Source organism: Ammospiza nelsoni, chromosome 7, assembly GCF_027579445.1.
Source record: "Ammospiza nelsoni isolate bAmmNel1 chromosome 7, bAmmNel1.pri, whole genome shotgun sequence".
NCBI lineage: Eukaryota > Metazoa > Chordata > Aves > Passeriformes > Passerellidae > Ammospiza > Ammospiza nelsoni.
Window position 1 is genome coordinate 8,717,581 of NC_080639.1, and position 24,294 is coordinate 8,741,874.

Here is a 24,294-nt window from a genome sequence, read left to right on the forward strand (position 1 = left end):
ATACACTCAATTTAGTCTCTGCTGTTAGTTCCTGATGAAACAGACATTTTGGCTTAAGGTAAGTAAGTATTAACAACTTTTTATTAAAAGGTGGATTCAGAAGACAAGAAATAGGGATATTAAACTTTCAGGTAAATAATTTTATGTCCAGTCATCTTATATTATCTGTACAAACTTCCTCCAGAAATTCGGTACTCTAGTATTAAATATAAGTATTGAAAAACACTTAAAACCAGCATTATTGTTAGTAACTCTATGTAATTACTTTCTCCCTGGGTTAATATTTAACCAGCAAAGAGTTAAGACATCTGTGAAAGCCAATTTAGACCAGCTTTGTTATATTACAGCACAAGAGAGATGAATAAATTGAGTAATATTTTATTGATCAGAAACAATACTTTTCTCAGCAATTAAAATGCATGATTCATATGAACAAGGTGAAAATGAAACAATCAAAAAAATAACTTCACATTTTTTCCATTTTCTTCTTAGTGTAAGGAATAAATACAATGCCATAGCTTCTATTAATCTTATTTACATAGTACAATAAATGAATGTTGCCTGGTTGCCAGCCCAAATGTTTCTTGACATCAGAAGGAGTACACGTTGCAGCATTTCTACAGCCAAATACTCTTGTAGATCACCACCATGAAAAACTGAATAACATAAATGCCAACATTAAAAAACCAACTGAGGGACCCTGCAATGCAGCCATTTATTAATTGAAGACAGTAGCATTAAAAATAGACATTTCTCTCATTGAATCATAACATGCTGGTGTTACAGATAAAAAATGTAAGACAACTATTGCTGTAGCCCCTGTAGATTGATACAGTAAATCTTCCGTAAATAAAAAAAAAAAAAAGAAACAGCAAATAACAAGTAATAAACAAATAATAATCTGCATGTTCAAAGGAATCTCACAGCCCCACCAAAAGAGAGTTTACTTCCATCCCAGAGAAGACAGCTATGGACTACAACATTCTGTAAAGTAGAGAGAGACATGAGAAATCAGCATAAAAATTTGATTTTAACTTACAGTGACAGAAAAACATTTTAAGAATCAGACTCTTCTCTTAGCTATGTAGAAACTGAAAAAAGGTGAGGTAGGAAGACAAAATAAGGAATTGGTATTTTCCAATGTAAATTAGAAAAGAGATGATCTAACCTCAGCAGGAGAGGGGAAATACAGCTCTGCTATACCATGCGACCCTTCACAGCCAGAAAGATTTTCTTGCACATCCAGCTGGCTGTGTTTCTTTTCCAAAGTGAAGATGGAGAAGTGTGTGCCTAGAAGGAAGCTGTGATTGTCCACCTAGAATTAGGGAAATTTCCAAATAAAAACAATTTTCCCTCCTGAATTATAATTACACATTTCTTTAATAGAAATAGATATTAAATGACAAAATCTGTAGCCTGTTAAATTTGAACTGTCTCTCTGAGATTGAAGCTTAATTAAAGTCTAATACTGTATCAAACGATAAACCAACATCTATGTGTTAATTACAGCAACAATCCACCAGGTACCATGAAATAATTGTCTAATAATGTGCCATAAATGGTTTACAGCACATTTAAATGGACAGACACCTGTCTGGGCTTTGAGTCTCAGTGGTACCTGCAGATTGTGCAAAGGGAACTCAAGACACATTTATACCAGCTGATGATCTGGTCCCACAAATGTAAAGCTGGAGCAGGGATTCTCTGCACCGCTGATATCTTCAGAACATGGCACAAATGTTAAGTAACACTACAAAGATCAGCAAGCAGAGTTGTAAATAACCTCTAGTCGTGTTGTAGTCATGTTGTAACAGACATTGTTACTGTCACTCTTAAAGTTAAGAGATGTGACATCTGATAGCCAGATCTCACGCTACTCTACACGATCCAACAGATTCTTCAAATCATCCCCATCAACTGACCAGACAGCCTTGCAGTAAAGGAGAAACCTTCATTTGTGCATCCTAGCTGAAATTCTATATTGTGAAACGATATCATTAATAAAACACTTCCTATGTTCAATCTCCACACAAAAGAACTGTAAAAAAAACCTAAAGAAAGGTGCAAGTGGTAGGACCTTGCCATGTCCTCCTAATGTTTTCTTTGTCAGTACAAAGCATTAAACACTTTATGAAGTCACAAAGTAATAAACACTGAAAATTACCTAGACACTGCTGAAGCATAGAGAAAAGTTACTGACAAAAATGTTTAAATGTCAAAGTCAAGGTGGCTTGTATACAATAATTTTGTATGCAAAATTATTTCAAACTGGTCTCAGAGAGAATTGTCTTCCAATTTTTTGACTGGACTACATGCATCAGAAATATGCTCATTAGCAAAATAGTCTCTTACAGTTCCAGCATCTACTTTTTCTTCTGACTAAGTTTTGGTTTTTCAAGTAGACTTATCTGCAAATGAAATGGATAAAATTTTTTCTTACATTTTTACTTTTCAGTGAACTCACCTCGTTTCATGCCCTCATTCTTGAGCATTTTTATTTCACTTAACAAAACTACTATTCCTTTAAAGCATAAAGATTAAGAAAAATATAAGTTTCTATAAAGATACATTTTCTCAAGACCTTCCTGACAACCTCCTAGTTTTCAGTGAGACCTTTATGCACCAGCAGAACCAAAGAAACAACATATAAATTTCTGTTCTTAGCTAATTAACTGAGACAGAGATTCAGATTCAACCAATCCAAAATAATATTGAAATTCACAATCCATAAAGTTTTGAACCTTTGTAATACAAAACTTATACTGGATTTTCCAGATAATGAGAATAACTAACATTAGTTTGCTTGGTTGGTCTGAGTCTTGTACTGGCTTTAAAGGTAGTATAACATGTGCACTGTGCTCAGTCTTGCACGCTCACCTCAGGCAGCAGAAACAGCCACAAAATTAACCAAAACTTTGCCCCAAGAATGAAGGAATAAGTTATCAAGCATATGGCCAGGGAAATACATAAAAGTAAAATCAGAACAATGCCACAAGGAATTCTGTACATGATCTTCTCCAGTTGAGTAAATTCCTGAAGCACACAGTGAAGTTCCACCAGCTGCAGTTACTACGAGTGTCTGGAGGGACTTACAGTGACTCAGGTTACTCCTTGCTCTGGCAGTGAGGCCTCATCAGTATTGTCTTTGTTAAATCCAGAAGAAACTTCCATACAATGCAGAAGGAGACACTTCTGAATATCCTGAAATAGCTTCAATAAAATTGCTCAAATCTCGGTGCAAGATAGTACATTGCAGTACAGAAGTACATGAAGGCTCACACTGGAAGTGGTGTCTCTGTGCTTGGTGTAAAACAGGGGGAAGAAAACAAACTGGCCAAACCAAAGCAAAACATCAATCTCTTTAACCAAAACAGCAGTATCTATCTTTGAATCTGTTACCTCAGACTACCTGTCAGGATTTTTGACAGCCAAATGAATACTGGACCAAAAAAAGAACCTGGAAAACTTCTTGTTATTGCACCTACTTAAACCATTTTGCTTTGTTCTATTTTAGGTTGAATTAAGACAACAGAGTACGGTATTTACACTCTAATATTCTATAGGCAAAAGAAGTGGCTTCAACACAGCACAGTCTTATACAAACTTCCAAGAAAATAAGAAATCCTTCATTGATTCCCTTTGTACAAAAATTTGCCAACTTTGTCTACACAGTAGAAACTGAAGAGGCAAAGTTTGTATCCTTGTATAAATGCACATACATACATAGATATATATGCACAGATGTCCATACTGTATAGATACACAAACACAAACAGCAGTATATATGCACGTGTGTATATACACACACACACATACACACGAGAAACGTGTCGGTTTAGGAGAAGAACATACCCCAAGGTAGCTGAGATCTTCTGGCCATGAAGTCGCTGGATCAGCTGTGGATTGGCACAAGGCATGGGGCAGGGGGCAGCCCCTCAGCCATAGAGCTTCTCAGTCTTGAGAGCCACGCTGTCCATGTCGTGGTAGCCCTTTCCATTGAGGTGCTCGCCGGCGCAGTCATGGCCGTAGCCGTAGCCCTGCACGTCGCTGATGGTGGACACGGTGTAGGAGGCCGTGCGCATGGCGTCCGAGTGGCTGAAACTGTGCTCAAACTGGATCTTGTACTGGTTCCAGTGTCTCCTCAGCACTGCCTGCACCTGTGCCCCCAGAGAAAGCAAAATGCACGTAAACCACGGCTCAGGGGCTTCGTTGTTTGTCTCTTCATTCTGTGTCTCAGCAAATGGGGCAGCAAGGCCCAGAAATCCTGGGCAAGGATACCCACCTACAGGCCATTTAGCACTTGAGGCTGAAAGTTCTGAATTCTGAATTGTTCACCACTTAGCATCATTTTTCAGCAAATTTGGTGTGAAGTAATGGCACTTTACAATTGTAGTGTACCAGCTGCTCAGGAAAAGCACAGGCTACAGGAGGAACAGCAGCCACACAACTTTCTGCATCCTCCCCTGTGAGCTGCCGTCCAGTGTAGGACAGATCAGAAACAGAGGTGAAAAAGCTAATTTTTGTTCATCCTTATTTTCAAAAGCCTACATCCTCAGCATTTGTAAATCCATTTACTCTCAAAAAACCATAATTTACTGTAATCATTACATGATTTTAGCACAAGTCAGTCTTTCCAATATCTGGCCGTACCTTAAGCAAATGACAAGAAGGACAAATTCCTGAACTGCACGTTTCTAGCAGAGTTAAAAATAAAGCTGATAAAATAGCTGAAGGCCCCACTGGTTTACATGTCTGCACTGAAAGGATGTGATGTTTGTCATGGCCTTCCTCCCCTCCAATATGGTTAAACACCTGTCCAGAGTGGAGCCATGAAGTGCAACATTAATGAAATTCCCACAGAATTAGTCTCTCAGGGCAGTTGCCAAGTGGGGAATGCTAACAATGGTAACAGCTCCTGTTGTTGCTTTTTCAAACATTTTTCTACTTTAAAAAAAACTGCCTACAGGTCATGAATATTTAATTTCCTTTTCATCCAAACTTTGTACAGAAAGCAGTCCTATCTGCTAACCAGTGAACAGTGACTGCTCCAATTAATTGTTTATATTGTGGGTAAATATTTTTAGGATTTTCCATATGTCTTCAGGGTTTATGTTTGCTTTCCATTTCCCTCACACAATGGTTCCTTTTGTCTAATTTTACTCTGGCTTTAATAATGAAAAATAAAAATAAATACAAGAAAAGGGATGTAGTTTTTAGACTTCCTGCAGTCTGGTGTCAGAAACCTCTGTTTAAAGGACAACTTCGTATTTCTCAAATCCTTCACAAGGAAATGATAGAGTAAGGAAAAAAGTATAAAACAAGTAACATAGATTAGCATTTTAGAGCAAAGGAAGTGCTTTCTTACTGTTCACAAAACCTTTCTAATCCACTCTAAACATCTAAACACAAATCTTCAAACACTGAGAAATCAATTATCTTAATAATTTTGAGTTTCAGACCTTACTGATTTTCATATAAAAATTGTGCACTTCTTCAGAGCCTAAAGGGTGAGTTCTTGATTCAGCATAGGAAGTTTTTGATTAATCATTATATGCATTGCATGGAACCATAGAATAGAGCAAATACAGAACCTTAAGTCTTTGCACAATTTGAATCCATCTCCTGTAATCGATCATAAAGCCAAGACAAGGAGCATATTCAAAATTCCAGCTTTTCCAAGGGGGAAGCTTGGAATTTAGTTTGGAATCAATCAATCTGCGTTCATCACTAAGATATGTGATATTTGTTCTCCTTTCACAGTCAGTTATTTCAATAAGCTCAGAGTTTGAACGTAGACACACATGCAAAAAATTACACATTGAGCAATTTTCACTTTAGACAAGACAGGCTGGAGGTGGGGAAAATGCCAGCAACTGGAACTAAATGGCTTAACAAGGTCAAAAAAGTCTCTTGGCAGAGCTGGGAGATTAACTAGGCTTGCCAAGTTACACACTCCACTCCTCTCCCACACTTCTCCTGGTTCCTTCAATAACAATTGTCCATCTTATTTTTGCTTGTTTAATAGCATTTGTTAACCAATCCTAAAGGATTCTATAGCTCCTGAGAGCCACCAGCATCCCTGCAACACAAGTGTCTTGGGGCTAGTGCCAGGGGAAAGCAGTCCAGCTGCCCCATGCCAGGGACAGAGCTATGAAAGGGTTTCCTGCATGGGCAAAGAGCATTTCCTCCCTGCCTGCCCCAGTGCCCATCATGCTCTCTCCATGCATTTCTGACTGAGCCACTATTCCTGGCATTCTTCCCAAAGCCTCTCCATAACTGCTGAATCAGGACTGCACCCCTGTCCTGCTGTGTGTCTCTTCTTGGAGGGTTTTATATCCTTTCATCTGTTGTGAGTGGCTTTCAGTCTTCTCTAACCTTCCAATCATTTATAGAAAATGATGGGAAAAACCAATTACGCTCTGTTTAACAACGTGTGTCTGCCCACTGAGTGAGAACAGAGCTTTCACCACTTTCTCCTCAGCTTTGAGCAGTGGCATGGAGCTGTAAATTCAGCTCAGGAGAGGCAGAACTTGGTAAATTTGTTACAAGAAAGTATATTAAGGAAAGCATTGAATGAAAAAACATTATGATAATATAATTGTGTTTCTCAGTCATTAACAGAGATGCTGGTCCCAGCCAGAAGAGTCAGTCTGTCTGTCTTTCTTTCTTTCTTTCTTTCTTTCTTTCTTTCTTTCTTTCTTTCTTTCTTTCTTTCTTTCTTTCTTTCTTTCTTTCTTTCTTTCTTTCTTTCTTTCTTTCTTTCTTTCTTTCTTTCTTTCTTTCTTTCTTTCTTTCTTTCTTTCTCACCTTATAACTTAATAATGGCTGGATTTGATGAGTTTGCAGGAAGGACTCCTTCCATTCAGCCCTATAACACTGGTAGCTTGATGCTGGATACCAGACAAATTAAACAGCTCAGTAGCCAACCAGGAGAAAAAAAACAAAGCAAACCACAACACAGCCTCATCTATCTCATCTATTGTACAACAGATTGTGTAACCTTGCAAACCTGAGACTATGATATTCATGGCAACGTTTCTGTGAGCAGTGAAATGAAGGGAAAAAAGCAAACAAACTCCACAAGGCTTACACAGGTCATGTAGGTCATTACAGCACCTGCTATTAAAATTTCAACAGGAATCTTCCTACTGGTTTATTAGACATCTGGGACAAGCTTCTGCTCTGAGCACAGCCTGTATGAGCCCAAAAGCCACTCCAGGCCATCTGAAGCTGGCAAACCTGATGTGCTGTGAGCAGACTGGCTGTGAGTGTCCTTGGGGAAGCCCTGCCACAGAGCATCCAAGCTGAAGGGCTTGCACATCCACCCTGGCTGGAGGAGCTCTGTGGCCAGCAGCTGCAGTGCCTGCAAGAACTGGATTTGACAGGCCATCCCTGGCTGCTCTGCTCAGCAAACTGGAGATATTCCTTGGCTGCAGTCAGCAGCACATACCAGCTATTTTTCTCACACTTCTTAATTCATCTTCACTGAAGTTCTATCTTAGCAGATCACTTTCTTTCACTTTTTAGCCAGAAGTGTCTTGCTTGAACAGGATTTGGCTCCTGATATGTGGTACACACTAAAATGTACAGTAACAGGCTAAGACTTAGAAAGAAACTAGTGCTTTTAGCAATTTTTAATTGCTAATACCTCCAGCCTGCAGCCTCACTTGCTGGGGCTGGAACTTTTTAGGAGAAAAAGGAAAGACATTTTTTCTGTGCTGGGCATTTTTCCCTACCTACATTCTCCCTCTTTGCATTTCTTTACTGATACAGTTGTTTATAAAGCACTAAGTTCTTTCTTGAGCAAGGTGTACTGAAAATAATTTTAAAAAAGCAAATGGTGGTCACTGAAGCACTGAACCCAAAAGTGGTTTAAAAAGGATAAATTTCCACTCTCTAGAGAGCAAATACAGACATCTATGTTTAACTAAGTCAAGGTCTATGGTCTAAAAATTGAACTCCTAAATTAATAAATGTTAAAATACCTCCATCCTCCTTTAAATATTATTCTGCCAGTAGATATTCAAGCAGTGATTCACTTATTAGCAGGAGTTGTGGAAGAGCTCATCTTTTACCACTGATGAGCCCATGGTGAATTAAGGGCATGACTCAGGTTTGGTTTTTCTTACACAGCAGAAAAGGATATGTTAAAAAATATGAGTTTGTAACAATGAAATATTAACAGCTACAGGAATAGATTCCAAAATCAATCATAATTTAAAATTAAAAACAGCCTTGGAAGAGGCACAAGGATGAAGACAGAACTGAGCAGTGGGCAATATTTTTTCACAAAAACTGCAGAAATTTCATGGTTTTCCACCCCTCCTCCTTAATTTTCTGCTGGAGCAGAAAAATCTGATTTTTTTCAAAATATCTGTTTTTAGAAGGCATTCTGAACTATACCATGGCATTGTGAAGGCATCCTGAGCTTTCTGCTCTGTACAAGGGAAAGAGTGTCAATGAGTGAGATGTCAATGCAGAGTGAGGGCAAGTGATCAGATCCAATCCAGAACACTTAATGATGTTCTTGTTTGGAAATAAATGTATCAGTAGAGACTTGAACCTGCATCAACTCTATGGTAATATCAGATCAAGGCCCCTACCCCAGACAAAGCCTTTCTTCATCTTTTCTGGCTCCTTGGCAAAAAATAAAATCAGTGAGACTCATGCATTTGGGTGGGGGGACACACAACAAAGACACACAAATAAACCTTCAAAGTCCATAGTAGTTTCATTGCAATTCTGTCAGCTTTGGACTTAGGAAGAGAAGGAAGGCCAATCCACACTAGTCAATTCTAGCATTAATGAAATATTTACCTTTGAGTAAAAATTACTCCCCAGTAACACTATAGAAACACACTGACACAATTTTAGATAAAAAAACCCTATTCAGTCTGAGGAAAACATCTGGTTACTCCCAACTTTCTGTTTACAGCCTACACTGTAACCACACTAAATGTAGAACAAATGAGCAAACAGATGTGTAAGAATAACTATAGCATTGTAATTGTTCCTCTGCCAAAAGTGCTGGCAAATTGCCAGTTAGTTTTTTGGTGGGGGTAGTTCTGTTCATTTGTTTTGGGGTTGCTGGGATTTTTTTTTTTTTTTTTTGCAAGCAAGAGCAACATTAACAATTTCAGATATATTTTTTTAGCCTTCCTACTACTTTGACCTCTGACACTAAGCCTCTGAAAGTGTAGTCTCTACAGCCTGGGGCAAGAGTTTCCACATGAAAGTCACCCTGTGCACTCCAGGGACCTTGAGCTAGCCAAGATAACAGCAAAGCTTGTTAGCTTCAACAGGATCAATACCATCTATTGCTGACACCTGGCACAATCCTCTAATATCAGAATGAGGTCTGTCCTTGGAACTGGCTGATCATGGTGCCTTAAACATGCACTTGTGACCCACACAAATTCCTGCCCTAAGTGCACCAAGCTGTTAAGGTCTGACTGTTGGAATGCTGCTTTTCACTTGTGCTAAAAAACACTTTTCCAAACCTCAGCCTAAAATTCTCCCAGGGAGCCTCATAAAACAGTCCCAGACTCATAGAAGGAGTTTGGTTGGAAGAGACCTTAGTGACCATCCAATTCCAGCCCCCTGCCATGGGGTACAGCCATAGCCCAGCCCAGCAACACCTGTGCAGTGTGGTCCTGTTCCTGCTACAGAGGGACCGAGCAGTGATTCTCCAGGATAACATCTTGTACAGCTTCCAACACAGACAAAAAAACCTTCTGGGTGTTGAACTGCTTTTCAGTGTTATGAAATTTATCTGGACTTTATAGCAAAGTGACAACTCTCTTCAATTTCTTAATCAAGACAAATGTGTATAGCTCAGCACCCAAGAATCAGTCCTGACACACTTAATGGTGCCATTAATGATCCCACAGTCCTTTCCAAGCTCTGCTTTTGGCATCCTGATACTTTGTTTTCTTCTTTTAATTTAGACAAATTTAGACATAAAAATAAAAACCAGGAAGAAAATATTACCACCTCCTTAATTGCTGAAACAAAAGCATATAAAAAAGAAAAATTATTATAGATATAGTAAAAGTTGTTACTCTACCTCGCCATTGAAGAAGCAGAATATTGTAGCCACCAGTAGACCCTGTAAAATAAAACCAAAGATTCTGCTTTAACTCATATGCATGTAGGCTATTTCAGGTGTGAGATAATTAAACGTTTGCGATACAATTTCAGATATAGATGGCACAGAAAATGCAGGACAAATCTCAACATGATGAACTAGTTCTACAAATAGACCACTAAAAACATGGGGCCATCTTTCTACCACGACATTTCCTTTGAAAATTAGAAGGTAAGTAAACGAACATCCAGCATACTGAAAAATCAAAAACTATGGATGAAGATCTTTAAAAACTCCAATACACTACTATTTCTCTTGATTTGCTTGCCATGCCAGCTGCTCTGAGCTGAGGGAGGCAGGGCTGCCTGCTGTCCCCACCTGGTAGTGCATGAGGATGTGCATGACGTAGTCGTACACCTCCTCTGCGATCCTGCCCTCGGGCCGCCACGGGAACAGCACAAACTCGATGCCAAGGAGAGGGACAAGAATCAGGGTGGCTCTCACTGCCTTCATGTACAGGTTGGACTCAGCCTTGTGGGTGTCTTTCAGCTTGGTTATGAGAACACGAACGATGTTCAGCAGGAAGAAAAGGTTCACCTGTCAGAAAAGGAAATGACACTGAGAAAGAGGTCTGGAAAATAATCCCACACACTGACTTGTGAGACTGGAAACCAGACAACACAAACTCACACTGCTTGTATAATCACCCTGGGATTACACAAGAGATATCAGAGAAACATCTTTGAAAATACCTTAAAGTAACTGAGATGTGGCTCAAACTTGCAGTATCCACACCCATTCCTCAAACTCTCTAAGCAAAGTACCTGTCAGTGGTAATAACCTACACACCTTTCTCTCTGATGCCAGTAACAGTGCATGGGTAAAGGACTGATTCTTTTCTAGCTGGTCAAGAGAGAGGAAGATGCTTTTCCCTCCTTGCATTTAAATACGGTTCTTCAAAGCCCTACTTTTTATTTTTCAAACATGAATTTGGTAAACTTAAAGAGAAGGTAAAATCTGAATAATAATATAAAAATCACCAAAACGCTGCTACAAGGAGCTGTATATTCCTCTGGACAAACAGTAGATTTGGCATTCTTACAGTAGCATACACACACACACACAGAGGTATGTGCATGGATACACACACACACAGGGATGTGCATGGATACACACACACACAGAGGGATGTGCATGGATACACACACACACAGGGATGTGCATGGATACACACACACACACAGGTATGTGCATGGATACACACACACACAGAGGGATGTGCATGGATACACACACACACACAGGGATGAGCATGGATACACACACACACACAGGGATGAGCATGGATACACACACACAGGTATGTGCATGGATACACACACACACAGAGGTATGTGCATGGATACACACACACACAGAGGGATGTGCATGGATACACACACACACAGAGGTATGTGCATGGATACACACACACACAGAGGGATGTGCTTGGATACACACACACACAGAGGGATGTGCATGGATACACACACACACACAGGGATGAGCATGGATACACACACACACACAGGTATGTGCATGGATACACACACACACAGAGGGATGTGCTTGGATACACACACACACAGAGGGATGTGCATGGATACACACACACACACAGGGATGAGCATGGATACACACACACAGGTATGTGCATGGATACACACACACACAGAGGGATGTGCATGGATACACACACACACACAGGGATGAGCATGGATACACACACACAGGTATGTGCATGGATACACACACACACAGAGGGATGTGCATGGATACACACACACACAGAGGTATGTGCATGGATACACACACACACACAGGGATGAGCATGGATACACACACACACACAGGTATGTGCATGGATACACACACACACAGAGTGATGTGCATGGATACACACACACACACAGGGATGAGCATGGATACACACACACACAGGGATGTGCATGGATACACACACACAGAGGTATGTGCATGGATACACACACACACAGGGATGTGCATGGATACACACACACACAGGGATGTGCATGGATACACACACACAGAGGGATGTGCATGGATACACACACACACACAGGGATGTGCATGGATACACACACACAGAGGGATGTGCATGGATACACACACACACAGGGATGTGCATGGATACACACAGAGGTATGTGCATGGATACACACACACACAGGGATGTGCATGGATACACACACACACAGGGATGTGCATGGATACACACACACACAGGAATGTGCATGGATACACACACACACACACAGGTATGTGCATGGATACACACACACACACAGGGATGTGCATGGATACACACACACAGGTATGTGCTTGGATACACACACACACACAGGTATGTGCATGGATACACACAAACCCCCCAGGGATGAGGAACCAGAGCCCCAGCAGCCCTGGGGATGATCCCAGCCCACCCTCAGCTCCTGTGCAGCCCCTGGTGGGAGCTGCAGGCAGATGAGACCCTGGGAGCTCAGCCAGTCCCTGTCCTTGTCCCAGGCACAGACAGGACAGAGGTGCTCTGGGGAGCTGCTATGGAAGGGACAGAGGCTCTGCTCCATCTCTGCCTCCACAGGACTGTCTGCCCTTGCCAACAGCTACAGACAAATGGGGGACAGGGGAAGAATCTGGCAGACAGACAGACAAATCCCTTCTAAAATACATCAGAATTTCTGGTCTAGGAGGAATTCTCTGTCTTGCTGTAGCACAAGTGCAAGCAGGGAAGGCATTTCAGACTGTGGCTGTCACGCTCCACAGCCCTGACAGAATTCTTTCTGTCAGTTCAGGCTTTCAGGATAAATAGCTCTGTGCTATTATAGCAACATGGTCCTTTACAGATATGGGATGTTATTTATATTCTACTTACATGCTATTTAAATAACTCTAACAGGAAGCTGTTTTACATAGGAAACTACTGCATGAAGTTCTCCTGGAAGCCTCCAGCTACCTTTAAGCTTTGTTTAAACACCCAAGGTCTTCTGACTCTTTCTCAAGGGATTTATTTGGATTTTATGTAGCCCACGATCCCTATCCAACTTCCTATTGTACGTGCAGACAATGAGTCCTTCCTCCATTTCTAAATTTAATCCTTCTCAAATCTACTTGTTCAACATTAACACATCTCAAACACTGAGTTTTCTGTCCTCTCATGTTTTGGCAGTGTGGCCAATTCCTATAACACTGTCCTTAAGTGCTAGCTGAAGATGAAAGCTGCAGCAGCCAGGCATAAATTGCAGTACCCAATGAGGGAGTTCTTTTAAAATATGCACGGATTTTTTTTATTTGTTTCACCCACCAAACCCAAAATGCACAAAATTAAGCATGCAAAGAGTCTGCAAATAGCAAAAAGGGAGGAGGCAAAGCAGAGGGCAGAGCTGAGCAGAACAGGATGAGTGTCAGTACAAGTATGTAGCACTAGTTTTTGATGAATATCTCTTCTGTCAGAAAATAAAAGTGAGATTGGGATGAACTGAATTTTTAATTAAAGTCATGAAAGCAGGTCCTGGTTTTAAGTAAGGTGCTGAGTAGATTTTTACATTTAAGCAAAAGTAGGGCAGTGGAACTCCCTGCATGCACATTATCATCAAATTGATTGTGATTTTTTGGAAAAGCCCAAAGGAGCTCTGTTGCACTATCTGCACAATGAACACAGAGTGAAATAGCAACAGCCCCACAGTGACCTGAAAATTGAACAAGGCAACTGAGCAAATATAGAAACAAAGGCAGAGAAGGCAATCCTAGACACAAAAAATGTATTGGTGCCTATACTGGAAACTCAGGAACATTTAGAGTCTGGCTTGAGAGTGACAATGAACTGAAGCTGAGTTCCTAAGTCAATAGGGGCTGCAGTTTTTGAATTAAACTCTCCTCATGTCCCTGATATTTCTACTTTTCTCCATGCTGAGTTTGCACTAAGTAGTATAGTAATCCTTTTAGTTTAAATTCTGTTTCAATTCTTCCTCAGTATGATATAAACAGACCATTCTCACTCAAGGCACTCAGATATTTTTAGTTATGAGTTGGTAGCCACTGCCTGGCTTTTAGTACAGTTGTTCAGCTCCATTTCTTTGCCTGCTTGGACACAACTGAGCATTCAACTTCTAAACTCCTAAGCCTGGTACCAAGTTGAGCTTAAAATCATTAAACACAAGGACATAAAAGACAGGGGAGCACCTGAGCTTCATTCTAGCACACCTTCACTCAGAACTTGCATCTGTAGAGGTCTGTCAGACTGCAACACCAACAAATAACATTATTGCAGGGAGAAAGGAACATCCCTGTGACAATATCTATATAAAAAATGGCATAGCTAAGTAATCCAGTGGAACCCAAACAAAGAAAACCACAAGAGCACTGGCACATCTGAAGTCTACATGAAATCACTACTGCTTTCACTGAAGTGCAAACCAATTCCTTTTCCCTCCCCCCTCGATTTTGATCAATATTTGTCTAGCATGCAAACTAACATCACCCTCTGCTGTCTCATTCCCACTCTGTTTCTTTAATTGTGAGTGCTTAGGCAGACAGTTGTAATTTAATGGTCAGTTGAAGACAATTCCAATCAAAGTGCAACCTATGTCTGCTCCTGTTTCTTTGGCAGAAGAACTGACCACAGTTACGTAACAACAGGGGCCATAAAAGCAGCGTTGTTTTTAACTTTATGTAATTGTAGGATTTTCAGTGGTGTACAAGAGTTAAATTCCCATTGGTTTCTGCCAATTCTCCCTGGCACCCACTTGACAGTCCCCTTCACGTTCTTTGAGATCTGCTCCTGCAAATAGAAACAGTGTCTTCCCCCTCGTTATCTAATTTGCAGTTTAATGTTGTTGCTTAAATGTCTACTAAAGCAGGTCATGCTTAGTAAAGTGTGGAAATTGTATCTGGCAAGCAAGCTGCTTAAGCAAATGAGGGTTCTGTTCACAAAGCCTAAACACATGCATTTAATCTAACATCTTTAGCCCTGCCTTGTCTTTTCTGAATTGAAACAAAAAAAATCTTTTTTTTTTGCCTCCAGAAAGGAAAACAACTCCTTTAAAGTACTTTCACATTACAGACAAGATGCACAGTTTAATCTGTTATTCCTAGATGATTTTCAAATAAATTTACTCATTGTACTGAGGCAAGAAAAATACAAGAGAAACACTTTTAGTTCGGTCACGAAAAATATATGAATATCAGGTGAACAAAGTTGTAAATTGCAAAGAGGATGGACAAAGACCCTGCCCAGACCAACCCCACAGAGATGATTATTATGCCTCCAGTAAAATCAAAGAACATTTCGAATGTGGCCTTGAATAGAAACAAGACTTGGTCATTTGGGATGGATCCAGAGCATTTGAATCCCACCGGAGTCCGGCCACTTGCAGTGTGATTTTTATGGAGGCCACTGCTTAGAAAGAGAAAAAAATGACCTTACATCCTAAAATGAGGCCACTTCATGGAAGATAGTACAGTCTCACAGTTTTTACACAAATTTTTACATTGCTATTTAAAGCAAATTCTAATACTAATTATTGTTCAGCTTGAAAGAGTTTTACTTAAGTGATATATCTGTGAAGAGACACCAGAACAATGAAAGTAACAACCCACAAAAAAACCCCAATACTTTTCTGTGAAAACAGGGTTTCATCTCCTGTGTAAAGCAGAGAGAATAAAAACTGAAAGGATTTAGAATTGAGTTTAAGTTTACAGATTAGAGCATAGCAGATCCGTACATGAACAGATACAGCAGACCTGTCTGACAGGGCAAGAGATTACCAGCAATAATCCACACCCCAAGGGTCACAGATCTCCATGACTTCATGGGTATTGCTCTGGCTGCCCACACACAGGGGCTCAGGTCTGTCATGGTATCACAGTCTTCAAAATTTAAGTTCACTAGTTAATTTCACTGTGAATGAAAAAGGGATTCACAAGAATCCCAGGATTTATGCAATGGTCTTCTGAGAGAATCCTCCATGCACTGAATGCCCTCCACAGGTATTCATTAACAAGTTAACAGAAGGGCAAAGTGTAGATCAGAAAGTGGAATTATTTTCGTAAAGTTAGGAAATTCCATAAAGGTTTTTATTCCTATCAACTTCTTTTTGTGAACTGAAAAGTGGGGAGCAAAGTCAGCAGCCATGGACCCAGCAGTTTGGCCAGATCAGCTTGAGGTTTTTGCTTCAATAAAACAAATGACTGTCAGACACCATCAGGGGCTAATGACATATGGAATGCTTCTATGCTAATTATGTTAATTATGATAGTTGTTTAAGTGCACACCTATTTCTATTTAGCAACAATCCACTGCCTGAATTCCATGGGGTAAATCCAGTCCTGGTGCAACTGACCTACAAGATTGATTTTTATGCAGTAATGTCCTCAGTTACTCACCCAGAATTTCATTTAGCAGTGAACACTGAATAGAGCTGGCACTGACTTGGGGTGTCAGACAGAACACTGTGCTCTAAGATTTCCTGAGCACTCCAGAAACAGAGGAGCTGCAATACCCCAGTGGCCAAAGCAGAGAGTGCTAAATTAGTGTCAGAACAGGGCCAGTCACAGGTACTGGCAGAACCATTTGCACTGGCTCTCTCACAATCACCTGCTGTGATTTCTCTCCATCCCATATTCCCACCACAGCCAGTCCTGGCACCCAAAGCCCCTCCCTGAACCCCAGACAGTCTGGTGGCTGCTTGGCCACGGCTCAGTGAGGCTCCTGGCAGGGTCCACCTGGCAATTAGTCTGGCCAAGAGAGGCATTCTCAGCTCAAGGAAGGATTTTAAATTCCCCTCCACTACTCCAGGTAAGGTTTAGTCCTTCTTTGTCTCTAACATTTAAGTGGAATGATAATCAACACTGCAAACCCTGAGTTTCTCCAAGGACCAGAAGCACAGATCCTTAATAAGGCCAAGACTTCTTGTATCTTGTGTGTCTGAAGCACCTGCTGGGTGAAGCAGCAGACTCACAAGTGACAGTGACCTCTAAATGTTGGCTTAAGGCTCTTACCTTTGTAAGCCCACCAAGAGCAGCCAGGAAAAAAACAAGAAAACAAAATATTATTTGGAAAATGCTTACCAAGAGAGCAGCACAAATAGGGCCATGGATGATGTAAAGCAGATGAGTATCAGAGCTGATCCAACAACTACAGAAAACAAACAGGAAAAGAAAAAGAAAAGGTATTTATTAGCTTTGTTGGTTTTTTTTTTTTTTACCTTAAAGAAAATATAAAAGTTTCGCAAAGCAAGCTGAAGCTACTTACTTGTCATTATAATATAAGCTTCTTGCAACAGCATGTATGCAGGCAGGGATCAGTGGAAAACCTGTGGAGAAAAAAGCCAGCATTTTCTTCATTAGTAAAACCTGGTTAATACCTAAGCAAACTTGCATATTTTGTAGGATCTTCTGTATTTTCATCTCACCCAAACTATATACCTGCAGAGAAAATAAACTAACATGGACCAATTTAAACTTTCTTTCCTTAGATTTCTTTCTGAGGGCTGTGTGAAACCTTATTCCCACTGACTTGCCAAGAAATCCACAGCAACAAGCAGGAAAGGCAAATCAACTTTTTAGAATACAAGTTATCTTCATTAACAGAGGCTTTTCAGGCTGCAATCTGCAGTTCCAGCAATAGGAAGGTAATATTAAAATGGTGGTTGCATTAATGAGCAAAGCTTCAATAGTGTGGCCAGTGGAGAGCATGTTCTCACTGGTATGAGGACAAACTATCAACACCTTGCTGTATTTAAAAAAACAACTTTGAAATTAGATTCAGAAAATTAAGCCAAATGAAAAAAAAAATTGAAAAGAATAAGTAAATTAGTCATCTGGGGCCCTTGACCCTCTGGTGGTGCCTGATCTTCAGGAGCTGCTGAGCACCTGTGAGCTCCCAGCTGTGCCTGCAGTGGGGCAGTGACCCAGGTACCCATCACACTGGAGCTGGGTGTGCCAGTGCAGGGAGGCTGCCAGAGCCTTCACTTTCACTTTGTGAACAAGCCCTTGTGCATTATCCGAGGTGAGTGGGCTTGGCTTGTTGGTTTTGATACTGATACTACTCGAGATGTCCAGTTACTGCTATTCTGTGTTTGCTTAGTGAACAATACAGGTCAAATGGAAGTGCTGGAAAAATAAATCCTCAGCCATCTCCAACTCAGTCCTGACCCTCCACCCTCGGCACGGCGAGACTTCTCTGAAAACAAACATTCACTCCTGAATAAACATCTTTGAGGTGAGGAACAATGAATAATTACTTCTTAAGGTCTCTTTTATATAGGAGACTATTTTCTCTACACAAAGGAGGAGTCACTTCCTGACTCCAGAGACGCATAATCTCCCTCTCTCAGCAGAGGTACACACAACTTCCTACATTAACATTTCTAAGCTTGTTCAAACACTCCAGACAAAGAATTGGGGTGTGCCATGGTCACTCAAAGCTACAGCTCGGAGAGGCAAAGGTAGGGGTGTTTGAGGGAGGAAGAGGCTGCATTGACCTGAAAATGCACAAGGTGAAAGCACATACCCCAGCCAAGAAGGTAATACCACATCAAGTGCTGCTTCTCAGCAAAAACAGCCACCACAATCAGTGTGTGCAGGTAAATGCCTTCACACAGCATCCAAAAGTAGTTGCAACCCATCAGGTACAGGTAGATGAACTGTGACACTTTGCAACTAACCTGCAGGGAAAAAGAAACAGGGTATAACATAAATTTATAATTTGCAGAAATCTCAGAGTTTTATTTGCAAAGTGGAAAAAAATATCACTGGAAATAATGTTTATTCTGCTTTTCAATACAATTACATATTTATTTACTTTTTAAAATAGAGTTTTCTTCACATTACAATCCCCTACTTTGTGGTGACATAAAACTAATAACTGAGTCTGGATTTTTATTATTCAAACACGAGGACCCTGACATCCTCCAGCGTGACAGAATGCTGCTATGATATTTTGCCTTATTGCAAACCTTACCACACTTAACCATTCCAAATCTTTAAATTATCTGATAATAACCCCACAAGAAATGTACTTTGATGTGGGTAATCTCCTCTCAGTTTTACCCATCACAACATATAACTACCTCAGAGAACAATTTATGTTTTTAAAATGCTTACAATACTTCCAGTTTTAACCTAGTCATAACTGCACATAGGGACTGAGAGCTCACAGTAGGTTCGGGAGAAGCCTGGCATTTATTATTTGTATTTAGCTTCCAAATATATTCTACAGTTGAAATGCTATAAATATAATTTATTGGGAAGTACGTGAGGTTGTGAACAAGGAGCAACAGCTAACTTGCAGATTTGGTCACATTAAAACATTTTTTCCCATCCTTCCAATATTGCTGCCTGTTTGATTGTTCTATTTCTGCATTTCTGCCACTTGGCTTAAAACAAACCAAAACCCAATATTGTTTTACCATTTTCTGCTACCTAACTCACTTGATGATGATTATTAGCAGCTATCTCAGGTATGTTTTCCAGCACATTGATGACTGCTTCTACAGGAGAAAAGGAAATCATCTTTTTACTCAATTCAACTTCTGCAGTGTTTAACCTAACTTCAGAATTAAGATTTATCTTCCATGTCTAAAAAACAATAAAGCCAGAGCTAGGGATTTGTTTGTTTATGTACTTCATCTTTAGAATATTGTGTTGCAAAAATAAAAATTTTTCTTAGTTTAACTGAAGATGGCCATGCTAAAGCCATAAGACAGATCCAAAACGTCTTGCAAAACCTTTTTTCCTGCCCTTCCTTGGTGAATTCAGCTGTCAGCCTCCCTGACCCTTATACTCTCACAATAAAGCACAGCCATGTAGAATAGATGCAGCTGTTTCAGGGCAAAAAACCACTCTGTGGAGCTGGGCAGAGGCATCCAGTGAGCTCAGCCCCACTTTTACCATTCCACAGCCTGGAGAGTGCAGCGTGCCAGGCACTGTGAGACATCTGCAGAGAGCATTCCATCAGCTGTGCACTCCCACCTCTGCTGCAGCACTCTCTGAGCCACTCACCTACAAACACGCACACTCTGCCAGACTTTCACTTACTGGGTTGGTTGCAACTAACTCCTGGTTGTTGGCAACGGCCGTCAGTGAAATTATTGTTACAACAGAGTTGCAAACAAAAGAGAAAAACAGATTTTTATGCAGGGTAATCCTTTGGCAGCTCAAGCTCCTGGAAAAGAGAAACAAGAACAAATGAGTACATGGGAGGACAGCTATGTGTACCTGGGGACAACTCTGACATTTGAAAATGTTAGAGTTCTTGATTTTACTAACAAGTCCTACACCAACACTTTCTTCATGTCCAGAGCAAATTTAATACAGCAAAGGGAAGAAAGAAAGTACATTTAGATCCAATATGCTTATAGTGTCCTGCTGAAAACTATTTAAATGCTGATAATAATTTTCAGAAGATTTACTTTTCTTTTGGTTAGTTCCTGAAGAATTTCCCAATTACCTATCACACCTGTGTTTGATGAAGCTGTCTTACCCTGTTTCCATTTACCCAAATCAGACCTTTCATATCCTTTTCTTCAGCCCAAAGCTAGAGAATTATCTAAATAAGCAAAGTAATACAAATCTCCCCCTGACTTTTGTGTATAACTAAGTTATAAACAATTTATAGGACATAATTATAAAATCCCTAGAGAACTGCATTTAATTGTGTTAATTTCTAAAATTTGCTTTTAATCTTGCAATAAAATTAAAGAGAGAATATCTTTGAAAGATAAAACAAACAAACAAAAAAAACCAAACAGAAATTCAACTATATCAAAGAATGTTGAACTTAGGTGCAGCAACTTTCTGTTTTTCTGCCATTCTAGAGGAAGCAGGAATAACTCAGTGTAATCAAGGAGGAGGGACTGCTTTTCATTCAAGCTTTTCAGTGAACTCCTGGGCTGCTTCAGAGACAGCACTGAGTTGCTGCAGAGTCCCCACACCTGCCTGTCCCCAGGTCATGGCCAGAGAGATGGAGTGCAGCTGATTGACCCTTGGGAATGACCAGCTGGGGGAGAAAATCTACCACTTACACACGTGCCACTGAGAGAAATAAGAAGCACATTCAAAAGGGCAGCAGGGGACACGTCTAAACTGTCACCCAAGGGAAAAAAAATTAAGTCAAGTTTTCTGGCCTCTTCAAATAGCATGCCTGGAAGAAAAGATAAAGGAGGGACATCGGTGATTTGTTTTTAATTTGAGAGGATAGAAGGGACACCTTTGTATTTTTTCAGAGAAATGCAGATATGGAATCTTCACAAAGGCTGGAGGAGTACATTGAAAACTGCTGACAGATGAAACAACCAAGGTGACCAAAGGAAAAAGAGGACAGCCCCACAAGCCTGGCCATAGGGCAGCCTTGGCTGCATCCTTTGCAGGGCACCAAGCACCCACAGACCCTGCACTGAGCTCACAGTACTCACTGCCCTGAGACACTCCAAGCCCATGGCACTAAAAACAGGGCAAAGAGAAAGAAACCCCTCTCTAACCAGTGCTGCCATTTAACAGGGACCTACAGGAAACTTTGGTTACCACGTGTCATTTGGCTGAAGAAAACACAAAAGAAAAAGTTTCAAGATTTGGAAAAAGGGTTGCATATGAGTTTGAGGAAAAATATATTCCATTAGGCTCTTTAAGATTTTATTTGAGTCTTGTTTTAATACCCAAAAAAGGATAAAATTTAATTATTATAACATACAGGGTCTTACATTCTTTGCAAATGTATTTTTCTGTGTTTTCTTTTCCCCCCTGTATGTTTATATATGAAAAGAGAGACAATGCTAGATTGCAGCGAAGGGCTTTGTGTAAACAAGTCCTGAACAGCTCTGGAATTCTGTCTGCTTATTGTTAAGACTCAAGGCTCAGGCGAGGAAGAGCACGTACAGCTAATGGGGCCATCGCTCCGGGTCATCCCGCAGCTGTTCCTGTTGAATATTCAAACACACCCATCCACACCCACCTCCACCCATGCATGAAAGGACTGAGAGGATCACCGGACAAGAAACAGAAAGCAAGACTGATGACATTTAAAAACTAAGACTGTTTTTGGTAATAAAAAGATTTTTCCTAAGCTTCCCAAGCTTCCCCACCCTCTCTCTCCTGTTATCCTTCCTATAGTCCTTTATTCTCACTGTTTATCTTAATGACATAATATCCTTTAATCACTTAATTCTCATGTTTATGATCTAAGTAGATCTAAGTACATTTGAATGATGAACCCCTCAATTAAACCTCAAATAAAGAGAGACTTCCTACTATATTATTTATTTCCCTTCTTTTTTTTTTTTTCTTTTTTTTTGACTCCTGTATATCTTGGGAATCAGGGAACAATTAATTTCTCCAACAGGAAAACGGGTGACATTTTCAAAAGCCCCTAAGTGGGTTTGAGATCTAAGTTTTTATGGTATTTTAATACTGCAAAACTCAACCTGTGAGATCCACATAAGCACCCAGGGGAATGATCTGTTCAGATGACATTAACTGAGTGATTTAGGTAGCTCTGTCTCCATAACAATCCAATAATCAGCGCTTTGCCCACTCTCTTTCTTTAACACACTGCTGCTCTCCTGTGTGAATGCTGTCATGGGATTTGATGTGACACTTGATCAACAAATGTTTGTTTTTTTTTTTGTCTGCTTTGATTTTAGGTGGGGGCACCTTTGAAACTGCAGCTCGCCTTTATCCTAAATCACTGCTTTTTAAAGTATTCTCTTGCCTCATTTTTCATTCTTTATGCAAACCATGCAATTATTTTTAACATTTGCATCACGTGCATGATCTCGAGTATGCTACAGAATGACAAAGCAGAGACACGGCAAAGAGTTACTTTTATGTCTTTTATGTCTCATAGATGAGTTTTCAGAGATGTTCAGAGTTCCAAGCTATGACCCATCTCATTCTGTTAAACCAAGAACTCCAATGCACTAGGGGAACACAAGTCACAAGCTGGACAAGTATTTCTAAGGAGAAAATTTTATGAAGAAAAAACAAAACCTAAAACGCAGAAAAATTTTAGTCCTAAAAAATAATTCAAATCCCAAACAGTTGATATTTCCTTTGAGGAAAAGTTCCAAATTCCTAGTCAGATCTAAAGATATCCTAATGATCAGAAATCCAGAAAATGTTATCTGGAAACTGTCAGTTGACTTACAGATTAAATGTTTTGGAAATGACAAATTCAAAGACACCCCCCACAATAGGGAAAAAAAAAGTCCACCTGTTAAAGCTATGAATAATTATCCAAGCCTTAGCTGATACATAATACATCCTGGTATTAATCTAGGTCCTTAAATACCCTTCTGCTACTAAAAATACTTTAGAGGAACTGTACATCCCAAGAGAACAGCTTGCAGAGGACTTTCTTCAGCTTCCTTTGAATTTTGTAATTTCCTTTTATATCCCAACATAACCACAGTCTAGAAAATGTGGTTTGTGGGTCTGGATTAATTCCCTGTGGTTCTCTGAGGAAGGATGATCCTGCTCCCAGAGAAGAAAATCTCTGGATGGTGAGACAAACATGACACAGGATGGCAGCACAGCAGATCACCTGCTTTTGCAGTAAATGCCACAAGTAAAGATGAAATTATTTTGGTTTTCATATTATTGTATAGAAAAATCATGCTTGACTCTCTGTGAACTTATAAAATCATCTCCTACTCCAAATCCTTTTCTTTTCCCATGTGTTAAAGCATTTTTCCTGTCACATTAGAGATTTAGTCTGCTAAACTTTGTGTCATTTATTGCAACAGTACTGTCCATTTTTATGCAAAATCAAAGTTCTTATGATGACTCAGAGCCATTTCACACATTGAGTTTGTGGAAGGAAAGTGAATTTGGAAAGAAGTGTTGTTTTTATAAATCATACAAAAGAAATTGATTGAAAACCAATTATATGTGTTCTCCTCATGAAATGAGATCAGAAAAAACTGAAATGCCATCTTGAATATTGGATTTTCAAAGGAAAGGCTACAAAGTTGAAACCCTCCTGTTTGTGGGGGATTTGCAGGAATGCTGTGGAGCCTGGGGAAATAATGCACAGCTAAAGTGGGAGTGCTGCTTTCAGACAGACTAAAAAGAACTTTTTTTCTTTTTAATCAGCTATCAGCTGCCTCCACCTAATCAAAGCCCACAGCATGAGAAGAGCAGCATCCACGGGCACT

General features: G+C 40.1%; 1 protein-coding gene across 1 annotated transcript in view; it reads right to left on the minus strand.

Moving 5' to 3' along the window:
* Positions 1-362: 362 nt before the first annotated feature.
* CALCRL (calcitonin receptor like receptor) overlaps positions 363-24,294 on the minus strand; it is a 63,838-nt gene continuing 39,906 nt past the window's right edge. The window contains exons 8-14 of the mRNA XM_059475505.1: positions 20,183-20,309; positions 18,657-18,810; positions 17,397-17,457; positions 17,213-17,279; positions 10,466-10,684; positions 10,067-10,108; positions 363-4,157 (exon numbers count right to left, since the gene is read on the minus strand). Coding sequence (XP_059331488.1) covers positions 3,936-4,157; positions 10,067-10,108; positions 10,466-10,684; positions 17,213-17,279; positions 17,397-17,457; positions 18,657-18,810; positions 20,183-20,309 — 892 coding nt within the window. The 3' untranslated portion in view covers positions 363-3,935. The remainder of the gene's footprint in view (positions 4,158-10,066; positions 10,109-10,465; positions 10,685-17,212; positions 17,280-17,396; positions 17,458-18,656; positions 18,811-20,182; positions 20,310-24,294) is intronic.